Raw genomic sequence first — 22,507 nt, forward strand, 5'->3', positions numbered from 1 at the left:
TCTCAGGCCACTGGCTGCCACTACCTCCTCCACCGTCTATTATTCAATATGACTCTAAATGGGATCATAATTTACTAAATGAACATCATGCTGTATTGAAGAAGACTTGAAACTAGCGATTGAGACCGTAAACTCATGTTTACAATGTTAACTGAGGTAATAAATCAAGTGAGAAGTAGGGTCATTTTCTCATAGACTTCTATACAATCGGACTTCTTTTTGCAACCAGAGGAGTCGCCCCCTGCTGGCTATTAGAAAGAATGCAAGTTTAAGGCACTTCAGCATTGGCGTCACTTTTCAGAACCAGAGGTTGCGGGCCCTAAAACCAAAACAATGAGCTGAAAGATGCTGGAACGCCCCATAGAGCTGAGGGGAACTGCAAATTAGTGCTTATTCTCAGTGGGTTGGTCACTATGAACGATCCCTGTCACATACACGTAGTCATTTTTTCCATTGTTGATGTAAAAATGATTGATTAGTGCAGCTTTAAATTAAATAATTGTATCACTGTCAAGTCCAACCTAATTTCTTATCATCTTCATAAAATATGAATGTTGTCCTCAGGCGCGTCCAGTGTCAGCCCGTCCCACCATGGCTGCCCTGCTGGAGAAGATGCCCCCTGACTACACTCTGGCAACCTGCCCTGAGAAATCATCTGACGACACCATCAAAGTAAGACCTGGCGTACCGCTGAAGCCTGAAGACATCACCTCCAGGATGCCTGCCGACTGGAGGCAACAGCTGCTTAGGCACATAGAGGCCAAACGATTGGACAGGGTACGTCAATGCAATGCACTGATACAACACTGAAAAGGGACACACACACACACACACACACACAGCATTCGGAGGCCCTCCCTGTTTGTATCTGTGTAAGTCTGTGTTGTAAGGTTGACCAGATATGTGTCCGGCTGCATGTGTGTCCCATCCACACTGTCGCTCTGTCAGCCTGACCTACAGCACACTCACTACTGGATAATGTCCTGAAATACAATTAAACAAAATCTGCATTGTGACAAGAAATCTGACCTTGTGACTCGTCTTAAAATCCTTTTTGGAACAAGTGAAAAGTCACCAAGAGAATTCTAGTAGATTGATTTTAATATGGCTTTTGGATTGTTTTTAAAATTATCTTAAAACAATAAATAAGTCAATAAATAGGCTAAATAAGCTCTTTAAACAAACTGACTTTTTGGTGTTTGATATTTTCACCTGTTTTAAAAAGAAAAAACATTCAGAATCAATGCAATCACATGTTAAGGATACAAATATTTTGCAGGGCACTGTAAATATAATGTATCAACAATGATCTAGGGAACAGTAGTATCTTTAAAGGAATAGTGTAACATTTTGGGAAATACTCTTTTCAGCTTTCTTGCCAAAAGGTAGATGAGAAGATACCGCTCTCATGTCTGTATGCTGAATATGAAGCGACAGGCAGCAGGCCATTAGCTTAAAGGTGCTAAATTTGGTTTTCAGAGCGTTAATATAGCAGCAAACAAATATTTGCTATGTAAAGATATAGAGGAGTATCGTTTCCCTTTTTGAACAACAAATACAGACTATCGCGACCTGCTGGTGTGGAGAGTTATTTCATCTCACGCAGGCGCAGAATATACGTGCTAACTGGCCGTCGGCTGTAGTCTTTGCGTTGTGTTCGAGTGCAACTTATCGGCGAAGACAAAGGCGACGTGAGGCGACGCAACAGGCTGCCTTCATCGCCGCTAGTTCTCCGATGTTGGGTTGGTGTGCTTTGGGCTTTAAGGCTCACTAACTTACCACTAAAAATAATTTGTTGTTTTATGGGCAATTATGTGCTTTAATTATTTCTTGGTCGAGCGCAGTTAGTCCTGGAGTGTCCGCTGGTTGCCTGGCAACGAGCGTCCTAGTGAAAAAAAGCAAATAACCCCTGTAAAAGCACAACTTGTTTTTTACACTTTGGTTAATATATAATGAATTAAAGGCACAATGAGTAGGATTTGTGGGTTGCAGTTTGTAAACACAACATTCAAAGTTGGCCCCTCCTCCCCGGCTCAGTGAAGCCAACCCCAAATTCACTCTCGTTTTGGAACGAGCTTTGTCCGCTTGGCGTTTCGCCTCGCTATATTTTGCATTTTTTGGAGCTGTGTCTGCCATTTTCGTAGCTTCCTCTTGGATGCATGCTTACTATCTGGCACCGGGTCGATACACAGCAAAATGAAAAGCAAAGAGGAAATACAAGCAGAGGTTCAGGGTCTCTGCAGATACAGACACCACCACACACTTCTAGTGGGGCATAAGTGATGATTGAGAGATTTTGTATCAGTTTATACATTGTTTTGTTTTTTTAAATCCTACTCATTGTGTCTTTAAGGAGCTTTAAAGGTGCCGGTGTTATTTTACCTTTGGACAGAGCCAGGCTAACTGTTACCAGTCTTTATACCTCCTGGCTCCAGCTTCATATTTACTGTACAAACATGAGAGTCTAACTTTCAGCAAGAAAGTGACAAAGTTGGCATTGACATCTGGACAGAGCTGTGCGATGGTGCTAAAATGAAGCATTGAAACATATTGTCTCTCCACACATAGAAGTTTGTAGTTATCAGTTTTCAGTTAGGGAATGTGCTAATTGATTAAATATCCACACATTACACACTAATGCTGGAATGAACTGATCCACCAGTTGTTGCTTGTATGACACAATGTTCTCTGTCAGTATTGACCGATCACTAGCTAACATTTCTCTGTGCTTTCAGCAACTCTGCACTGTTGTTGTTGTTGTTGTTGTTTTATCAGTGTTTTTGTTGTTTGTTTATTTGTGTGTGGAGCTCACAGTGTGTTATCACCACGCTGCAGCCCGCTGTGTGGGCTCCGCCACCCTCCCCCTGCATTCACCCATGTCATGTGATGTTGTCTCCTCCAATCAGAGTGGTGTCCTAAAGCACAACACGCTCACGCTGGGCATGCTCTGTCAGGGCGGGGGTCACGGCCAGGGGCGCAGCAGCACTTTGAACTTTAACCTTTACAATAACACTAAGCATGAACCCCCTGCTGGCCGCTGGCTGCCACTACCTCCTCCTCCGTCTGCTAACGCTGTGAGTATCCCTCTGAGAACAATGAACCCGTGGTACTGCTCTTATTACTGCACACTAGCTATTCTCTATAATTACTAGGTAATTATAGAGAATAGCTGCCACTGACTCTTCACCCAACTACAGCAACCATGAACTATTTTAAAATCTGTGCCATTATTACTATTATGATTTAGATTATTATAACTACCTTGTCTACCACTTCATGCTGTGAGTATCGATGAACTGGGTATGATACCTTAGTTTTGGCGTTAAAATCCCACGAATCTCCCTCGACGTGGCTGACTTCTAACGTCAAGTGAACACACTCTGGTGATGGATTGGTATTTCACGTGTTTGGGCTGAACTGTAACACACTTTCCATATTTCAAGTTGACCAAAAACAACAAGGACGGATGCAGCTCAACAAACATTTGTCTGTGCCATCCTAAAATACTCTACTGTATTCTGTCAGTCTCTGGGTATTTGTTGTCTGACACGTGGAGCTGTTATGCATTGCATGTCTACACCACATTCAACCAATTCTACTATGATACAAATACAAAATAGGCCCTGTTCAGACCTGGTATTTACATGAGTTCTCAGTGATCGGATCACAGGTTGACAGCTCTAAGTACAGGTGTGAACGCACTCAAGATGCATTGAGATCGGATCTTTCAGACCACATTCAAACGCCACATCCTTTTAGCAGTGTATACGTGAATGTGTCCTGGGCCATATTAAGGACCGCCGACTCAACTGACCTCCCGCTGGGATCCGCGGGGTCTCACTGCGCTCCTCAGGTGAATAGACAGGCGAGCGCTTGTCTGCCTGGCAGCATGGAAACGGTTTCTGTGCTCCTTTTATTTTGATGTTAATGTTAATAAAATGTACCTGAATTCACAAATATGTAGGATATTACTGCAGACATTCCTGTAATATTACGCTACAACGTCTACTGTATTGACCATGTGTTTACTACGTGTTTATTTGCATATAGAGCAGGGAAGTGAGATCGGATCACAAGTGGCCACTCAAGACGCATGTGGAGACGCATTCTAATGCCAGGTGTGAACAGACGTACTTAGAGCTGTCCACTTGTGATCCGATCACTGAGGACGCATGTTAATACCAGGTCTGAACAGGGCCAGAGTGACCATTTTGAACCGGTAACACTTTTAATGGCCCTGAAAACTTGTTTTCGCAAACAACTTCTTGATATGGGTAGTTGGATGCTACCCTACATGAACAAACCATTTTGTCCCAGTTTTGGTTATTATACATAAGAGGTTTCAGTATTTGTTTTTTTCTCTGTGCTCTTCTTACTGGTTTGAGGTGGGCGGGGCCCAGTTAGGAAAATACTTCCATACTTCGATGAGCCAATCAGAATTCAGCAACATTTGAATCTGATGACAGTTGGTGGGTCAATCAAATCTTATCAAACCACATTCACATTCCTGATGAAACATTGGCTGAGTTTTTGAGTGTAAACCACTAATAAATATCACCTAAAGGCTAGACCTGTCATGATAATTACGGTATTGACTTATCGTACGATATATGGACATGACTTCAATCATTTTTAAGTTATTGATTTATCTTACGATATACGTATAGGGATAATGTACAGCGTGCCTAGTTGGGTTTATTTCACAACAATGACCCACTAGCTGTACATTATCCCCCTTATTACACGGCTATTTACTTAAGAAATCAATAATTTGACACAAAAATGGCAACGGTCTGTTATACATAGCAGCTATCTGCTATTAGAAGTAACAGATGTAATTGACCAATCAGAATCGAGTATTCAACAAAGCCGTGTCATAATGAAGATATGAATGTCACCAACATTTTAACCAACATGATGCCAGAATAAACAGCAGGGTTTTGCCTACCATCATAAGACTTGCACATTGCACAGTATTGTTTTGATTGTGTGGTTTTATTTTATTTATGTTTTATTTATTTTAGATATTTTAATTTTTTTTTCACATTCCAATTCCAATGTCTGAATATCTTATACGAATGTAAAATATCATTGCTCTTAAGAAAGGGTGTACTTGCATTAATATGCTATTATATTATCATTATATCAATGGCATAAAATGGTCTTAAAATGACAATAATATTGTTTATCGCAGTTATTTCTGGAACAATACTGCGTTCAACAAGGGTAGTTATACTGACAGTCCTACTAACGACATTTGAACTTTTCATCATTGCAGAGAAATGAAGCCAAGTTCTCAGGGGCTTTATATGAGAGGCTCTTGGTGTAGAAGGAGTGGGCAACACATAAATAACTTTCTATTCTGATACAGTATTTATCAGCTGCATCAGTCATGACTCCATGATGACTGGTGGTAACATATCACAATCTATTTACTGAGCTGTTGCCGCCCTACGGTATTCCTACTTAAAAACTACAGAATCTCACATAACATTCATGTAAACCTGTCTGAAACTCAGGTAGACAAAGGTTGAATTAATTACTTGAGTTAAATGTGAATTTCCAGTAATAGTCACTGTGTCTCTATCTGTTTCTCTGTCTCTCTCTCAGACCCCCTCTCAGCAGGCTGCCATGCTGGATAACGACCAGGAGGGGCTGTCAGGGAGCAACCAGTGGGCTCCATACTCACTTGGCAGGAGGGACGTCCCACCTGACAACCTCATGAAAAAGGTAGGAGCTGCAAAATACAAATACATAAGCGTCTCCAGTAACCATTGCTCTGGTGTGGATGTGAGCATATGTGTACATAACAATTTTTTTAATGCCGTGTCTCTAACTTGCCCCTCCGCTGTCCACAGAGTGCCCACTCCCACAACCCTTCCCACCAGTCACACAACACCATGGTCGTCACTTCCTCTTCCTCCTCCTCCTCCACTACGCCTCATCGTGTGGTCGTGCAGCAGGGCTACGACGGGATGATGACCAAAGGGGTCCAATACCAACCGGGCATGCCCCTGTCAGTGGTTCCCTCCGGGGGGCCGGGGCAGTACCAAGGCAACATGTCTCAAGGTAAATGATAATAAATTCAAAAGTGGTTCATTTGTAGCCCTTAAAAAACATATTTCGGGGTTGAAACTTTAGATGATTAAATGTAATTATTGGGGTTGGAAGCAGTCATCAGTTATGCTGTCACATCTAATCATCATCAGAAACAGATGTAGCCTTATCAGTTATTAAACTGTTAATTAAAGAGTGATATAATCATGGGAAAACAAAACGCCAACAGCCCAAGCATTACCGTTAGCATTTGTTAGCCAGTTACCGTACCCAGGTGTTTGTTTTATCTTAAATTCAGTTCAAGCTACTGTGGCATAAAAAGTTGAATTAAATTTCACCCCAGTTTCAAACCTGCATTTAGTCAGTGATAGCCCAGGTAGGTCAGTGTAAAATTAAAGGGACTGTTTGTAACTTCTTACACATATAAATCAATCCGGGTCGGTGTCCCATGCGCGCTCGCGTGTGGCTACGCTGTTCAGATTCAGACTCCAACACAAACTACACAGAAGCACCAAAACCGCAAAGTTGTATCTAGTGATCTGTTAAACAGTGTGGCTGCGGTCGGAGGACGCGGGGGAGACCATAGCTCTGGTCTCCAGGGCCGGAGTCTCTGCTGTACTCTGCTCCTCTGCCTGCCTGCCTGCCTTCACTCAGCTCGCTCCACCTCACGTTCATGCGCGCACACTACACACTGCAGAAGAGTTAGTTTAGCTCTGAGAATATCTAGTGAATGTACAGTGGACGTTTGTGCAGGAATAAATGCTGCAGCTTCTCCAGACCAACAGAGATTTCCCGTGTCTTGTGAAGTGACGGGGCTCCGCAGCGAGAAACGTTATCGTCTCTGACCGAGTGCCAGGGTCTTCCCTGTTCCCTCCGACCGCGGTCGGGAGGCTGAAGCAGGAAAAAACAACACTAGGATCAGCAGTGATTCATGGAGAGACCTCCGTCTGGTCAGCTAACATTACTGCCAAACAGGTGAAATACAGAGTGATATTGTGGTTTTAGCTGACGTGTGTCGCCTCACTGTTTTGAGCGATGTTCGTTCATGTCTATGTAGAGCGAGCACAAGCGCGAGCCCGACGCTGACTTTCGTTGACTTAACGTCCACAGGTGTCGCTGTTAACAAGCATTTCTGGTTCATACAAAGAGTCCCTTTAAGTCTGCCATGTGTCAACAGCCTACAAATTAATCAGTTATAGATATTTTTATAACCAGTTTCTTTTCTTCCCATCCAGGCCATCCTGCTCCTGGACAGGGTTACCCCGGCGCCGGCATGCCCATGGCTCTGTCCCCATCTGGGAACCAGCCCCAGTACAACCCCCATTCTTCCCACACATCCCATCAGCCCGCCACCAACCCTCAGTACCACGGCAACCAGGGCATGGTCCATAGCAACCAGGGAATGGGCCACAGCAACCAGGGAATGGGCCACAGCAACCAGGGAATGGGCCACAGCAACCAGGGCATGGGCCATAGCAACCAGGGCATGGGCCATAGCAACCAGGGCATGGTCCACAGCAACCAGGGCATGGGCCATAGCAACCAAGGCATGGGCCATAGCAACCAGGGCATGGTCCACAGCAACCAGGGCATGGTCCATAGCAATCAGGTTGTCATGACCCACACCAACCCACGGCCTCAGAGCGCTCGCTGCCTACTGCAGACGAAAGGCCAGAAGAGCCAGGATGGTTTCCAGGAACAGGTATCTGTCTGTCTGTCCGTCCGTCTGTCTGTTTGTCCTCAGCAACCATGTCTCACACTATCTTGGAGGTCTGATCATGTAGGTCCATTCACATTCCACTTGGCTCCCACAACTTTGAAGGGTCCACATAAGGCCAATAAGCCGTCAACTAGAGAACACAAAATATTAAAATAACTGGGATATGTAAGTGTAATTTTAGCCGCCTAACAGCAACCGTTTGTGAGAAGAAACAAGTCTAGAAAAAGCCACGGAGGCGTCGTTCTAAATCTGAGATATTTCACAGATGGAGATCACTGTACCAGTTTAGGTAGGAACATGAAGTCATTCACACCACCCAGATCAGCTAATCTTCCTGCGGGGTTTTGTTTTTCAATTCCTAGTATGAGATGGCTTTCATTATGCCAAATTGAAAAAAAAAATCTGACAAGGATATTTGTGGCTCAATTGTTGTTGCCAGAGAACTGAGGACCTCCAATATAGCTGCCAAAGCATGTCACACATCACATGAAAGCGCCGTTGTACGTGGTGTCTATCTACTCTGTGCTTGGTGTAGAGATTGTTATGATCTTTGTGTTTCACTGTCACTTGTCTTTCTTTTTCTTTTCTGTCTTTCTTTTCCCCCCCACCTCCTCCTCTCTCTCTATAGTTGTGTGTGAGAATAGAGAAGAACCCTGGTCTTGGTTTCAGTATCTCTGGTGGCATCAGCGGCCAAGGGAACCCCTTCAAACCCTCCGACATGGTACGACCCGACCTGGCCTGCTAGCCAATCACAGCCTCCCCCGGCTTTACCTCAGAGTTGCCATGGAAACTGCTGCTAGTTACTGCAGTGTTTCTGTCCATCTGTCTGTGGGGCAACAGTTGACTTGGTTAACTTTGAGTCTTCTTTGAGTCTGTGATCTTTAAACTACAGACTTTTTCGAAAACATCTGTTTGATTGAATTTGAAGGGGTAAAGAAGTCTGGGATGTGATAAAATATAGAAATCCTAGAAAACCATCAGCGAAATGATACCTGAGTTCAACTATATCATTGGGACGGATAGTATAAGAAGCACTTTTGATACACACGCTCTATGCACATACATATAATTAATGGTGTGTTCATTTTTACTGTGTCCTCATCACTGTGAGGTCTCTTGGAAAAATTAAGCTACAAACTTGAATATTTCAGTATTTAGAAATAGATTTGTGCCCACATGCAAACATTATTACAAGATATGCCAAACTCTTTTATCGTTTCTTCTTCTTCTGATCCCGTCAGTGTGCGCCTGTGCTGAGAGCCTGTTGGGGTTGCAGATCCCCCAGGCCTCGCGCACATGGCAGTCTGTCCTAGAAACATGCCGCTATAGTCAGTCTAAAGGAGCGCGGCTGCTCACGGAGCTCTGACAGCTATTTTAGGAATGCTGCTTTAGTTCTGGGACACCGTGGGTGATTTTAGATGTTCAACACTTTGATCTCGGGACGAGAAGTATGGCAGATCTTACTGACGCTTATTCCGATGTTGAGTAACTGACGAGACAGCTGGTCTGTAAATAGAAAGCCGACAATGAGAGTGCTTTAAAACAGTCGGCCTCAGTACAGCACCACGTGATAAATGGTGAATTAATTTAAGTCGGGGGTGTCAAGTGCTAATAATATAGAAACTGTCAATTCATCATTTAACTTAAGTTTTGAGTGGACAAGTAGTGACTCATTTGCTGATGTGCAGTTATTTAATCATTCCCATCTCTACTTGTATCCATAAAGCTTCACCAGCTGCAGTCTGTCCATTATTAATGCTCTCAAGTGATTCTCTATTTGTCAAGTAATTATATTATACATACACTATATTTATACAGATGTAAGGTAGACTGTAGGTCTAGATAAACACATAACACTTCATTTTACAGGTCCGCAAATTTCATGGTAACTAGGTGATAATTAGCAAGTAACCTATTTGAAATTTCTTTGGAATTACTGCCAAATTACCCCAATATGTACCTCAAAATGTATCGAAAATGACTTTATTATAAACATTATTTAATAATGATATGCTAGAATAGCATATAATGGTTAAAATAGGGCCCTTAGGCTTGAGAAGCGGCTGCTCTTCATTTAGAGGTGGAAAACCCAAACTAATAGAAGACACTTCTGATCAGCACAAATATCACCATTGTGTGACTTATGTCTACACAAATGTAACCTGATAGCTAATGTAATGATTCAGGGAGTTTTTTAAGAAATTTCAAATAAATGATTTGCTAATTATTATCTATTTATCTATTTATCAGCAGACATGGAAATAAAACATATCAATTAACTTTGTATTATTTTCCTGGAAATGTATTAAATAAATTACCAGCTTTTGTGAAATAGCGGAATATAATTATTAAATAATGTTTATAATAAAGTAATTTTTGATCAATTTTGAGATAAATATTGGGGTAATTTGGCAGTAATTCCAAAGAAATTTAAAATAGGTTACTTGCTAATTATCACCTAATTACCATGACATTTGCGGACCTGTAAAATGAAGTGTTACCGACATATTTTATCTATCCATGTTGATACGGATTAATGGATATTGAAGAATACAATACTATAATAATACAATATTTCACATTAGAGTGAAATGTTTAGCATCATACAGTGACAGTGAATGATCCTCTGGGTATCTGCAGTGATGTCAGTGTCAGTCAGTTTCACTGAGTCATGAGAGTAAGTATGGTTCGAATGTAAATGTTCTAACGTCAAATGTTTACATTTAGATGTCCTAAATGTGACGTGAAATGAACTCTGCTTTGCTCACATTAGACCCAATATATGCATCGCTCACTGGGTCTCATGGAGGATATTTGCCCTCTGTCAAAGTTACCATGCTACAAAAACAGCTGACAACTATCACCACCACATTTCCTTTTACTCACCTTATTCCTACTCTGGCCCCCTTATTATTTCTATCCACATGTGAGGCTTCTTGCTGGAGCAGTCGAAAGTTGCTTTCATGTTCTTTCAGTGCTTGTCAGCTCTGGGCTGATTCATCAGCAGATTTAGCTCAAACAAATGCAGACGCCTTTGATTTTGGTTTGATCATCTTTTCTGACCGACTGATATTAACTTCTGTTGTTTTGTCTACGTATACATTTGTGACTATTCTAGTCAGAGTAGACATTACTAGGTTTAAAACTACATTTTATTTGAAAGTAAATGAAGTACAGACTTAAGGCTGAATTGAGCCAGAGTTTAAATAGTTAAAAGGACTGTGAATCAAAACAGCTTGACTGATAAATTATACATCTGAGGTTTTGATCCCTGGAGCCGACCACAGCCACGGCTGTACCACAGGAATGTGGCTCCCTCTTGTGGTTAGCTTGTTGTTTGCACCCATCCTCTGATTTATTAGGAGTAAAAGGACACTCTTGAGTGGTCTTTATATTTGTAAAACACTGTTGGAACAGTATCATCTTCAAATTGGCAAAAAAAAATGTCTGAATTGGAAATCCTGTTAATTCCATTCAAATTCAAACAAAAGATGTCTCATCTTTGTGTTTTCTTTATTTTAGCCTTTTTACGGCGAACATGTTGTTATAGTTTCGCCTCTAAATTGTCTGACCTCTCTCTTTTATAATGGCTGAACACAGCATTAATATTTTACCACGAACAAGTGAAGATTTGTTTGTTGTCCAAATGACACAAACTATAATCCTAGAATAGTTTAGTTTTATATAATTTGTAAATGTATCTAACAATATCTTTTTTCATAACATTTATTTTCTTATTTTTACTGAAACAACAAATCATTTTGGCCTGATCATAAACCTTTGGTGATCTACTCTTTGCATGTGTTTCTTGTATATAGAAATAGAGTAATCTTCCAAGAACTAATCCAGATTAATTTATAGTTTACAAAACGTACTTCTCAAAGCTTTGAAACCACATTGTATCCGACACGTTGTTTCAAAGTTTAGATCCTCCAGTGATTTCTAAACGTTTTAAAAACCCTTTGTAAAACCTGCGACAAGTCATTATCAGGTTTCTATAGAAGAAATGATCTTCTGAGTTTCACTTAAAAGACTAGCGGTGGCCCTCGAAGCCACTGGGTCAGTTTCACTTCTGGCTAATTAGGATTCAGCGAGCGGAGACGGTGACTCACTTCCCGTATTGACAGGAGTGAAATCCCGGGTTTTGATGTACGAGCTTCTCCGGATCCATTTAGGAACAGAAGACGAGGGTTTTAAGGAGCAGAACATGGATTTTTCAACAGATCTGGGTCATGAACGTTGGAAAATCCGATTTTCTGCTCCTGCTGTCTTTGCACACTGAGCTGCTGTTGATAACATACTTATCAACTGTCATCTTTTGGAGAAAACTGTTTATATGTTATGCAAAAACTTCCTCATCCCCAATATTGTCCTGAAAAATAGAGCAATTTTTCAAAATTTTGGGGAAAATTCTGAAATTTTGAAGATGGAAGGTTTTTGAAGGGCACTGCAGCTTTGTGTGCAACTGCTTTATAGTGTGTAACTGTTTTATCGTCAAACACATTTGTAATGTACAGTGAGCTCCATATTCCCCTTTCAGTGCCTGAATAGCAAAATTAACTGATCCAAATAACAATTCATGTTTGTAGTATGTTGTCATACATTAAATTGCATATATGCACCACTTTGCATACAAAATGAAACCATTTCATAGCCACATTATCAAGATGATTTGTCTACGTATATGAGGCTCACTGTATAAACTTGAACTTGTACACCTCTTTAACCTGCAATATATGTGTTTGTTCCTGCATTCACTCATAGACTGTGGTATGAAGGTGCCACTGCACCGTCACTGCTACATCGTACTGTTAACTTTATTTGTGAAGCTCACTACTGTGTGTTCAACACGTGCACAACCTGTTGAAACCACGTCGAGTCGATGCAGCTGTATTGTCCCACACTTTCTGTGTTCCAAAACATCTTTCAGCTCCCGGTGAAAAGATGTTGGTGTTTTTACAATCTCTGCCTTGGGTTATTGAGGGAAAATATGGGGGATGAAATATCTTCTGCCCTACCCGCTACCTACTTCTTTCTCCTAAAGTCATCCCACACCTATTCTTCTTGCCCTATTATATTACTATATTATAATCGGATGCAACATTGCAACATCGCCCTTTATTATTATTATACAGTATAATCTATTATTCTCTCTTTCTAACCTCATGTCTAGATTAGATGAGATTAGATTCAACTTTATTGTCTATGCAAAGTACTTATCTGTATAAATAGCTGATAAACCATTTTGACATGTGTAATCTATGTCTTTTTGGGAGGAATGTTATCACTCAGCAATAAATGCCAATAATAAGTAAACCCAAGTACTTTAAATAACTAAAAATGCATCATGAATTGCATGCCTCTCTAAATTCAGAACAAAGAGAATGCATTGGCGTATATTCTTTGGCAGGAATGTGATTTGTTGGGGGGTTGGGGGTGGATATTTAGATGAGAATGAGAAAGGCAAAGATTCTAAACCATCGTGTCCCTGTGTCGTCCTAACGGTGTATCATTTTGACTTATAGGGTATCTTTGTCACTAGGGTACAGCATGACGGGCCCGCCGCCTCCGCCCTGCAGCCCGGAGACAAGATTCTGCAGGTAACTTCCTCTCACTCGTCATCAAATGGGCCAGAAACAGCCAAATCCTGCCCTCTCTCCCTCCCTAACCTTCCACACCCTCCCCTTGTTGTATAAACAGCGAGGCAGAGCATTCGGTAGGAAAAAAAAGAGGAAGTCATGTACTCTTTACCTGCTATCTAACAGAGGCGCACAAACACTATTTAGCCACAGTGATCACAAACTCACCCACTTGTGTTATGTTATCTTAGTGGGTGTTTACATGTAGCGTACAAGAGACTTCAGTGTTTTCCCACCTGTATATTCTGCCTCTGTGTGTTCATGTTGGTCCTGAAATCAGGCATGACACCCCCACCCTCTCTCTCTTATTCATCATTAGCCAGTGACACCCAAAAGCTTTTGAGCCAAAGATCACAGGAGGATTTGAGTCGCTTATACTGTTATTATCACGATTACTATGAAACTGTCAACTTGAAAGTTGTCTGAAGTTGTGAAACGATTTTAGGGCCATTTCGTAAGACATCAAGGCTCAACATACTTTAAGCCAGAGGTGGGATCAAGTCATTGTTTTGCAAGTCACAAGTAAGTCTCAAGTCTTTGCACTCAAGTCCTAAACTTTGAGTTTTGAGTTCTAAACAAGTCATAATGTGCTCCTCACCAAACGTAATGCCGTTTGCGTTTTTTGTTGACCACCGCATAGTTTTCGTATGCAAACGAAATTATCATTAGTATCATTTTTTCCAACTGACACTCAGTAACGTAACGTAACGTAACGTTAGTTCTTCATGGTTCTCTCCCGCAACTTGATTCGATGTTGTCGGATTCGTTCAAACGAAGTGGATCTGAGGGATTAAGTGTCGACTTGCTGGGAATGAAAAGCGTTAACGTTAGTTGATTCGGGAAATGAATTGACACTTTTTAGATAACATACTTTTTAATCTAGGGAAGGTATGAAGTATTTTCAAGTCAGAAAGCTCAAGTCCAAGTGAAGTCACAAGTCAACCATTATCGTAACACATTACGAAGATCATTTAAATCGAATGAGCATGAAAGAAAAAAGTTAAACAACCAATCATATATATACAGTACACACATCAAATGGGACATTCACACATGGGTATCTATGACCCTGGTGACAGGCTGACAAAAGCTTTGGTCTCACAATAAAGTTGTTCTTTATACTATACTTATTATACGCCAGTATTGCGTGCTACTTAGATATTTCCAGGTTAATTAACTCTTTTTCTAATATAGTAACTTTGGATAAGATCTGGACCTAAACTCTGGGAACTTCTCTGCATTGCATTCTGAAAGTATGCAGTGTGCAGTAAGACTTATTTTTCAGATGATTAGATTATTTCACTGAAATATAATATAATAAGTTGTGAAAAAACAAACATGAGTACATTCATTTTAATGCTGAAGTTGTGCATTGTTACACCTGGCAGGGATACTTTCCCAGGGGCAACAATATGCTATTGAAACAACTTCCACCTCCCATGTAGTCAGTCAACTTAAATCAATAAACACGAAACAGAAATTATTCATAAATATGAACTTTATTTATATATTTATATATTAACTGTAGCTATTATGTCAAAGTAGTGCTAGAATTGAGCCCAAAAGGAAGCGTGAGGATTGTGAGATGCTAGCACTTTACCATGACAGATTTACCTCTCCTCTTCCCCCCCATTCCTGTCGTGTTTTCCTCCCCCTCGTCTTCTCTCCACAGATGTACAGTTTAGCTGGATGAACTCATCTAAAAGCCCTTTTTTGTCTTTACCCCTTCTCTCTCTACAGCATGACTGTGTAGCTCCTCCTCTTCTCTCTCTTTTCCCCAACAGTGATGTGTTACTGAGATAATGATGGCAGTGACCCTCCATCCTCCCACACACACACAAACACACACACACACACACACACACACACAAACACACATATACACATATGTATGGAAATACTGCAGCACACATACCTCTCTATACATCCATGCACACACACATGCTGTTGACTGTGCTGCGTGTTTGCCTTGCAGGCTAACGGACATAGTTTTTTACACATGGAGCACGAGACATCCGTCTCTCTGCTGAAGAGTTTCCAGCGGACGGTGGACTTGGTGGTTCTGAGAGACAGCAGCACGTGCTAAAAAAAAATAGTTTTATAACAAACAAACAAACACAAACAACAACAACAACAACAACAACAACAGCGCTTCTCTACTCTGCTCATCGCCATCCCACGCCATCCCACCTGCCCTCTGCTGGAGGCTTGTGGAACTGAAAAATGAGCCGCCTTTTTTACCTTTTTAGGGGAACACACAGACATTTATTTGCCTATTGCTGGACCAAAGGCAAATACTAGTGCCAAATGTACCATAGGAAACATATCGGCTCTTCTGTCTAGCGGCGGTCAGGGACCCGATCGACGGCTGAAGAGGGCTCTTTGAGTTCCTACAGGGCTGCTGCAGTTTGGATTTTGTGGTTGTTAATTAGGCAGTCATCTGATCAGTCAGTCTGAATAGTTTGTTTTCTCCACTGCCTTTTATTTTGCGGTCCATGGTAGATTATTAATAATTTGTTTGGCGTAGCACATGATTCACTTTCCGTATTCTTCATTGCGTTGTCTTTTCTTTTGACTTTTATCTTCTGTTCTTCTCTTTCCTCCGCTGTCTTGCTTTTTATTCTTTCCTGCTGTCTTCTGTTCTGTTCTGCAGGTCTTATTGCCTCCAGTGTACAGAAATTGAAAACTTAAGACTTTCTGCCTTGTGTACATATATAGAGCCGCAGCTTTCTAGAGCTGCGCTTTCCTTGGGGCCTGGACAGAAGTTTATGATTCATATAAATATTGTTGATAAACCACATTCTGAATCCTCTCTTATGAACATACAGGGATTATTTCTCCAAATGGACAATTTTCTAAAGTATACCACTGATTTTTTTCTGTAAAGAAAACACTGTTGATAGTTCATTATTGCTACTTTTTCTTTTTAAAACTGTTGCTTGCACAGGTGTACTGAAAAGAGCTAAAGCAATACTTCTGAGGCTCGGCCCATTGAGATTTTCAGCAGAGCCTAACTTGTCCTACAGTGCCATCTATCGAGCGAGTCATGCTAATGTTTACACACACTGCCATGCACGTGAGCTAACAGGCAACACACACACAGTAGACGTATGTGCCCCCATACACGACACATATGCAATGGTGCGCTCTGTGCACTATTCATAATGAAGCCCTGTCTATATTCTAGCCTGATTTTACAATTCAACTGCTATATTAAAACCAGTCACACACACACACACACACTGTAACATTATTCATAATATCTGTGCCATATTTTGAAGTCCTGTTTTCTAGTATTGTTACAGCAATGTTGCATCCTTTTTTTAGCTGTTTGAGTTGTATGATAAAGTCACAGCATGCTTTCATATCATTTGGTCACTGTCAGCCAGACATTTTCTGTTGGCTTCTAGCGTTCTCTACTCTGTAGAAGACTCTAGATGTATTATACCACTGAGTTTCAGTGAGACTGATGTTCTGTAGTTGGTGCCATATTATGGACCCTCTGCGCCCCTCCCTGGTTGTATTTACACACAGGCCCAAAACACCAGAGCTTTACCGCTTTGTGGCCCAGATCTGATCTGCACACAGAGAGAGCAGTAGCGTGGCTTGTAGTGAATAGGGAAACTGTTTTTTAACATTTTGCCTGGCCTTCAAATCTAAGGCTGCATTCACACCAGATCAGGCATTGCGGCGAAAATGCAGGTTATCCCATTCATTTTGAATGGAGTTAATGTGTTTGGACTGCGGCTGTGATTGTCGCAGGGGGTGCCGGGAAAAAAACTTTTGGAGAAACGCAACCCGACGTCAGGCTGCGCTGATCAATTGCGTAACCGGCGATCCAGAGCTGTACAGCCTAGCAATGAGGGAACAAAAGGCATTAATCGTTGCAGTTAATGGGCCATTAATGTGACCCTCCCGCAGCGCCGCACAACCCTAAGGCGAATCGTGATCTGGTGTGAATGCAGAAGTGTCAGCAAGTATCCGCTCTGCTGAAGTGTCCCGACCTCTGACCTCCCTGCAGAAAGCAACAAGAGAAAAGAGACAGTCCCTACAAGAATCAAATAATAATACTGTCTTAATGGGTAAATCTGCAGTCAAACAGATTTCCCCTTTTTTAGACAATCAGGGAAAGATCTGATCTGTGCCACAAAGGCTTTTGGCTACACTTGAAATGTCAGTGTATCTTTTGTAACCTGAGGGAGATGCTAGTTAACGCTAGGTGTACATGGAGATGTACATTCACTCGGTTGGTGAATGTTCAAAAATGATATGCGGATAGGGAAAGAAAATGATGTATAACTCAGATGTATACTGAGATTGTACGAGAGGTTTCTGGAGCCATGTCAAACCTTAACGGTCATGCTTCAGAAACCGTATAGACGTGACAGAAGTGACCACAGAAAAACAAAAAAAAAGAGCGAAGAGGTTCATTTTCTGTCTTTGTGTAAATGCAACACGTGTCTTGAAGACGTTTCAGGGCGGTGAGTTTTGTTTTGTTCTGTAGAACATCTGATGTTTCATCCAGAGCAAAACAACATCCTGCACTGTCCTTTTCTTTTACTTGACATGACAGTGTCATCCTGCTGTGCCCATTTTGTGTCGACCCTCTTAATAAGCGTTAGTTAATTCAATATAAGGGACGCAAAATGGTACAGTTTAGCCTTGTGGTTGAGAGACTTGATCTGAACCACAGGCACCCACCCAACCCTATTTAGAGTTTGAAATATCAAAGATATTGTGATGAGAACAGAGAAAAAGGTTTGATAATATAATTATTTTTTACTACATGTTTCAGGTAATTCTTTCTAAATATATTGATATACCTTAGCTTTGCTCAAAAATTGTGATATTTTATAATAATGACACTTATAACAAAGTTATGGATGGAAGTACGCACAGTATGACTTGGAGACCTACACATGTACTATCCAAAACTGTATAAAATGTATTTCTACTGTAATTGTGAATTTGTGTTATACAAATATATATTATATATATATGTATATGACTATAAAAAACAGTCATTTTCTATGTGTTTAAACTACATAAGAGCTGAACAAATGCTGAGGACGGTGTCACTGTACATAGCTGTGAATGAAATCCAATTTAAATGACTCATATTGATTGTGAATGTACTCATGCTTTCTGCAGTACCTACACCTACCCAACTTGAATGCTGCTTCTTCTGTTGTGTGACAAAAAGTACTTTGACCTCCGAAGAGAGAAACCGCTGTCGAGTTATAAGTTGGACAAATTTTAGTGACGATTTAACAGAACTATTTATTTCTTTATTTATTTGCACATGCAAGTTGAAATCCTTCCAGTTTTAAGTTTTGAGTATTAATGCGGAGAAATGTAATTGCAGAAGTATATATAATATATATCATGTGTTTAGAATGCATTTTGCAGACGCTATCTGTACATACTATTTAAGATACAGTTTTTACAAAAAATAATATATGTATAAAATTGAAAAAATGCTGTGCAGCGATTATACTGGAGCCATTTTGGGCTTTGGGACGTACCATTTTTTCAGTATATAAGAAGTGTTTTGAATAATGTACTAAAGTCTCTATTGTACAAATAATAAAAATGTCACTATTGGTAATCTGGGTTCCTCCTGGTGCACTGAGCTCTGTCTTTAGGGATATCTCTCTTTCTGCTCCTCTGCTGTATGCATGCATCTTTACTGCCGTAGAAAGAGATAAAAGATGTGTGGAGAAAAGGGGGAATGAGACAAAAATAGGGGAAATTAGGTGATGAAAAAAGGACGAAAGTTATGAAGTGCTAAGGACGTTTGAGTGGGATGAAGAAAGAAATAAGGAAAGAAAATAAAGGAACGGAGGAAGAAAAAAGGCAGAAAATAATAGAGGCGAAAGGAAGAAAAAGGAATAAGAAGAGAGAATAAATTTAAAGAGGACCTATTATGCTTATTTTCAGGTGCATTTTTGTATTTCATGTTTCTAGTACAACATGTTTACATGCTTTAATGCTCAAAAAACACTATTTTTTATCATACTGGCTGTGCTGCAGCACCTCTTTTCACCCTCTTGTGATTGGTCAACCAAACCAAACTCCGCTCCAGCTCCACTCTAACTTTGTTTCAGGGCGTGCCAAACTAGCCGTTATGCAAATGTATCACTTAGTGACACATTACGGTAGAAAAGGCAGGACTTCAACAAGGAGTTTCAGGCAGTTTCAGGCAGTGTTTCTGTGGGAGAGAGTAACTCTCTTTGGCATGGACTTTGTGACTTTGCAGACCTTTTACATGCACAAAAAATATATATAACACACTAAAAAAAGCACAACAGACCCCCTTTAATGAAAGAGAAAGGGATAAAGGGATAGAAGAATAAGCAGGGCTGAATAGGATGGATAAAGAAGGGAGGTATAGAGAAAAAGATCAGGTAATGAAAGGAACGAGGAGAGACAGATGACAGTCGCCTCAGCAGGCTTGTAGGAGATTTCAGCTTCCTCTGCTTCTCTTTGAGGCTGTCATCGTCTCAGCAGATGCTCCTTTGTCTCGCTGTCCATTAGTCTAACAGCCTCTTCATCCTTTTCCATCCGTCCATCTCATCGAGGTCTTGACACTTATCTGAGCTGTGGATTACAGAGGGACGGCTGCCTCACAAACACAGTTTCTCATAAAGGTACAGAACCATGTCAGCGTTTGTATTTTTTCAGCAGCTCAAAGGAAAGGTTTGGTCCGTTGTGTTGAGTATTATGTATAAAACTCCTACTGGATTTTGCACACAGCACTTGAGCTGAAAAATGTATCAGTTATTGATCAATTATAGTTACATAAGGATGTTGAAATGGAACTGGAGCTTGTTCATGCTTTCACAAAGTCCTAAACCATATGTTTGTAATTTGGACTTGATTTATTCAGGACCTTATTATCCACTAATGGCCATTAATGACAAGGAAATTAAATAATTAGGCAATTTTATGGCCAATTAAGAACGTTTTTTTATACTTTATACTTCTACTCCATACATTTCAGAGGCAAATTGTTTTGTTACTCCATGCATTATGACAGATAGCAGCTTATAAAATATGATGCATTGTTATAGATTAGACTAACCGATCTACAGTCAACGTGAGCTCCAGCACTACAACATTAAAATGATGTTAATGCATCACAAATAATTATCCAATAATAAAAATAAACCTATAAAATTCACATAAGCTTTTTTTCTGCACAATAAGTACTTTTGCAATGTCTGTACTTTTACTTGTAATGTAATATTGCACTGTGGTACTGCTACTTTTACTCACGTGAAGGATCTGAGTGCTTCTTCTACCACTGCCGCACCAACTGCATTATTATATGCCACTACATTGTGATATACTGCACCCAATGCAACTGTTAGGTCATTAAATAGGTGTTATCAGTCGCTGTAAGCACCATAGATGTGGGTCATTAGGGGCCTGCTACTACGCCTACTACGTTGTGAAAGTGATAACATGGTGTAAAACTGAATGAAACGTCACGTTTTCAACACAAACAAATAGGCTTCTTTAGGTTTTGGCAACAAAACTACAACTTCTTTACCATCCCCAACGTCCAACCCTTATGGAGTTTCACGCTGTCTATACTACAGCGCCTGACATCCGTTTCTGCTCCTGTCATAATTACTATGGTCGCTAGAGGTCGCTGTCGTGTTCTTTTATACCTTCTTTCGGTGATCTACCATGTGAATAGATGATAAAACATACTAGCAGGTGTAGTAGGCCCCTATTGACCCACATCTATGGGACTTATAGTGACTGATAATGCCTATTTAATAGCCTGACAACAGTCTAATTGGCTGGATATTGGCTGTAATAAGATGCATGACTAGATGATAAGATAGGTATCATTGGCTGAACTCGTCTTCTCCTCGTCTGCCTTGTACCATTCCCCACTGTTCTCCTGGCATCAGTTCCCTCTGTAGAACAACTCTGCTTACTGTGGTGCAGGCCGACAATTAACAATAGAGGGTACTAGTAGGCCACTCACACACTAACGCGTGCACTGACAAAAGCAGAATGACGTCCTTTTGTTCCCTTTCCTCTTTACTCTGTCTTTTACGCACTGGTTTGTAGAATGATACTTCTGTGTGCTGACTGACCAACCCACTTACACAATCATGCATAAATTCCTCCCCACGCCGGCTCATAATTTATGCTGGCATCAGTGTGTGTATGTGTGTGTGTGTATGTGTGTGTGTGTATGTGTGTGTGTGTGTGTGTGTGTGTGTGTGTGTTCAGAGCTAGAGTTTTATTGTGCACCCACCAGAGCTGTCAATAAACTCTTGACCTGATCAATAACAATACCAGAGACCGAGTCCATGACCTGCATTCAGCTGCTGCCTGCGTAAATGTGTGTGTGTGTGTGTATGCAGATGAAACGTCCCTACAGTCGCTCCACTGTCTACAGACATACACATACAGACAGTATATTGTGTCCAACATGCAGGACGAATGTGCGTCCAGCAGTAACTTTGAATTTCTGATTTTGCCTCTCTGTCTTTTTACATAGATTGCTGACTCTGTGATGGAGATAAACTATGTATCATAAAATATCAAAAAGAAGCATTTAATATTCATCTTATCATCTAAATATGGGTAAGATGGCAATGATATTTTCCAAAATGTTCCTTTTAAGGCCGAGTCCAGTGTTTTGGTCTATAGACCAGAACGGCACATCCGGGTAGCCACTTCTTAAAACATCCATGCTGCACCCCTTGTTGGGGAATAGAAAACCGAAGATCCTATAGATGTCGATGCAATATGACTTGTGTTTGCATTTGTTTCTTGTTAAACAACCGTTTGTTTTATAGACGTGTCTAATAATAATTTTGCGACCTTGCCTGAACCGGAGTGTTCGCCAACCTAATTAAATTAAGGTTGATTGCCATACCCCTTCGTTCTTCCCCCATCCCAGTGGATCAAATGGGGCCTTCAAGTGAAACTCGTGAGCTTGTGTTTACAACATGGGCAGTCATGTACACAATATGCTTGGCTTTCAAATGGTTAAGAGAACACCGTTGCTAAGCAACAGCAATATTAACGTTACTGTCGGAGTTTAAAGCCACAGAGGCTAACA

At 40.8% G+C, this 22,507-nt stretch overlaps 1 protein-coding gene and 1 long non-coding RNA gene across 13 annotated transcripts in view; one reads left to right on the top strand and one right to left on the bottom strand.

The window, feature by feature from the left end:
- lrrc7 (leucine rich repeat containing 7) overlaps positions 1-19,024 on the top strand; it is a 137,882-nt gene extending 118,858 nt beyond the window's left edge. For 5 of the 12 annotated variants that reach the window (XM_037769360.1, XM_037769358.1, XM_037769357.1 and 2 more), the window contains 8 exons: positions 565-777; positions 2,907-3,074; positions 5,611-5,730; positions 5,859-6,069; positions 7,293-7,759; positions 8,406-8,498; positions 13,303-13,377; positions 15,392-19,024. In XM_037769360.1, the coding sequence (XP_037625288.1) occupies positions 565-777; positions 2,907-3,074; positions 5,611-5,730; positions 5,859-6,069; positions 7,293-7,759; positions 8,406-8,498; positions 13,303-13,377; positions 15,392-15,502 (1,458 nt within the window). In that variant the 3' untranslated portion in view covers positions 15,503-19,024. Of the gene's footprint in view, positions 1-564; positions 778-2,906; positions 3,075-5,610; positions 5,731-5,858; positions 6,070-7,292; positions 7,760-8,405; positions 8,499-13,302; positions 14,610-14,781 lie in introns of all 12 variants that reach the window. The other 7 variants (XM_037769363.1, XM_037769367.1, XR_005206867.1 and 4 more) reach the window with 6 other exon arrangements.
- Positions 1,649-22,507, bottom strand: LOC119488087. The gene is made up of 3 exons (XR_005206869.1): positions 22,497-22,507; positions 14,284-14,295; positions 1,649-2,162 (listed from the first exon to the last, which is right to left on the bottom strand). It is a non-coding gene; the product is annotated as an uncharacterized LOC119488087 (long non-coding RNA).

The sequence above is a fragment of the Sebastes umbrosus genome, chromosome 5 (assembly GCF_015220745.1).
Source record: "Sebastes umbrosus isolate fSebUmb1 chromosome 5, fSebUmb1.pri, whole genome shotgun sequence".
In the NCBI taxonomy this organism is placed as follows: Eukaryota; Metazoa; Chordata; class Actinopteri; order Perciformes; family Sebastidae; genus Sebastes; species Sebastes umbrosus.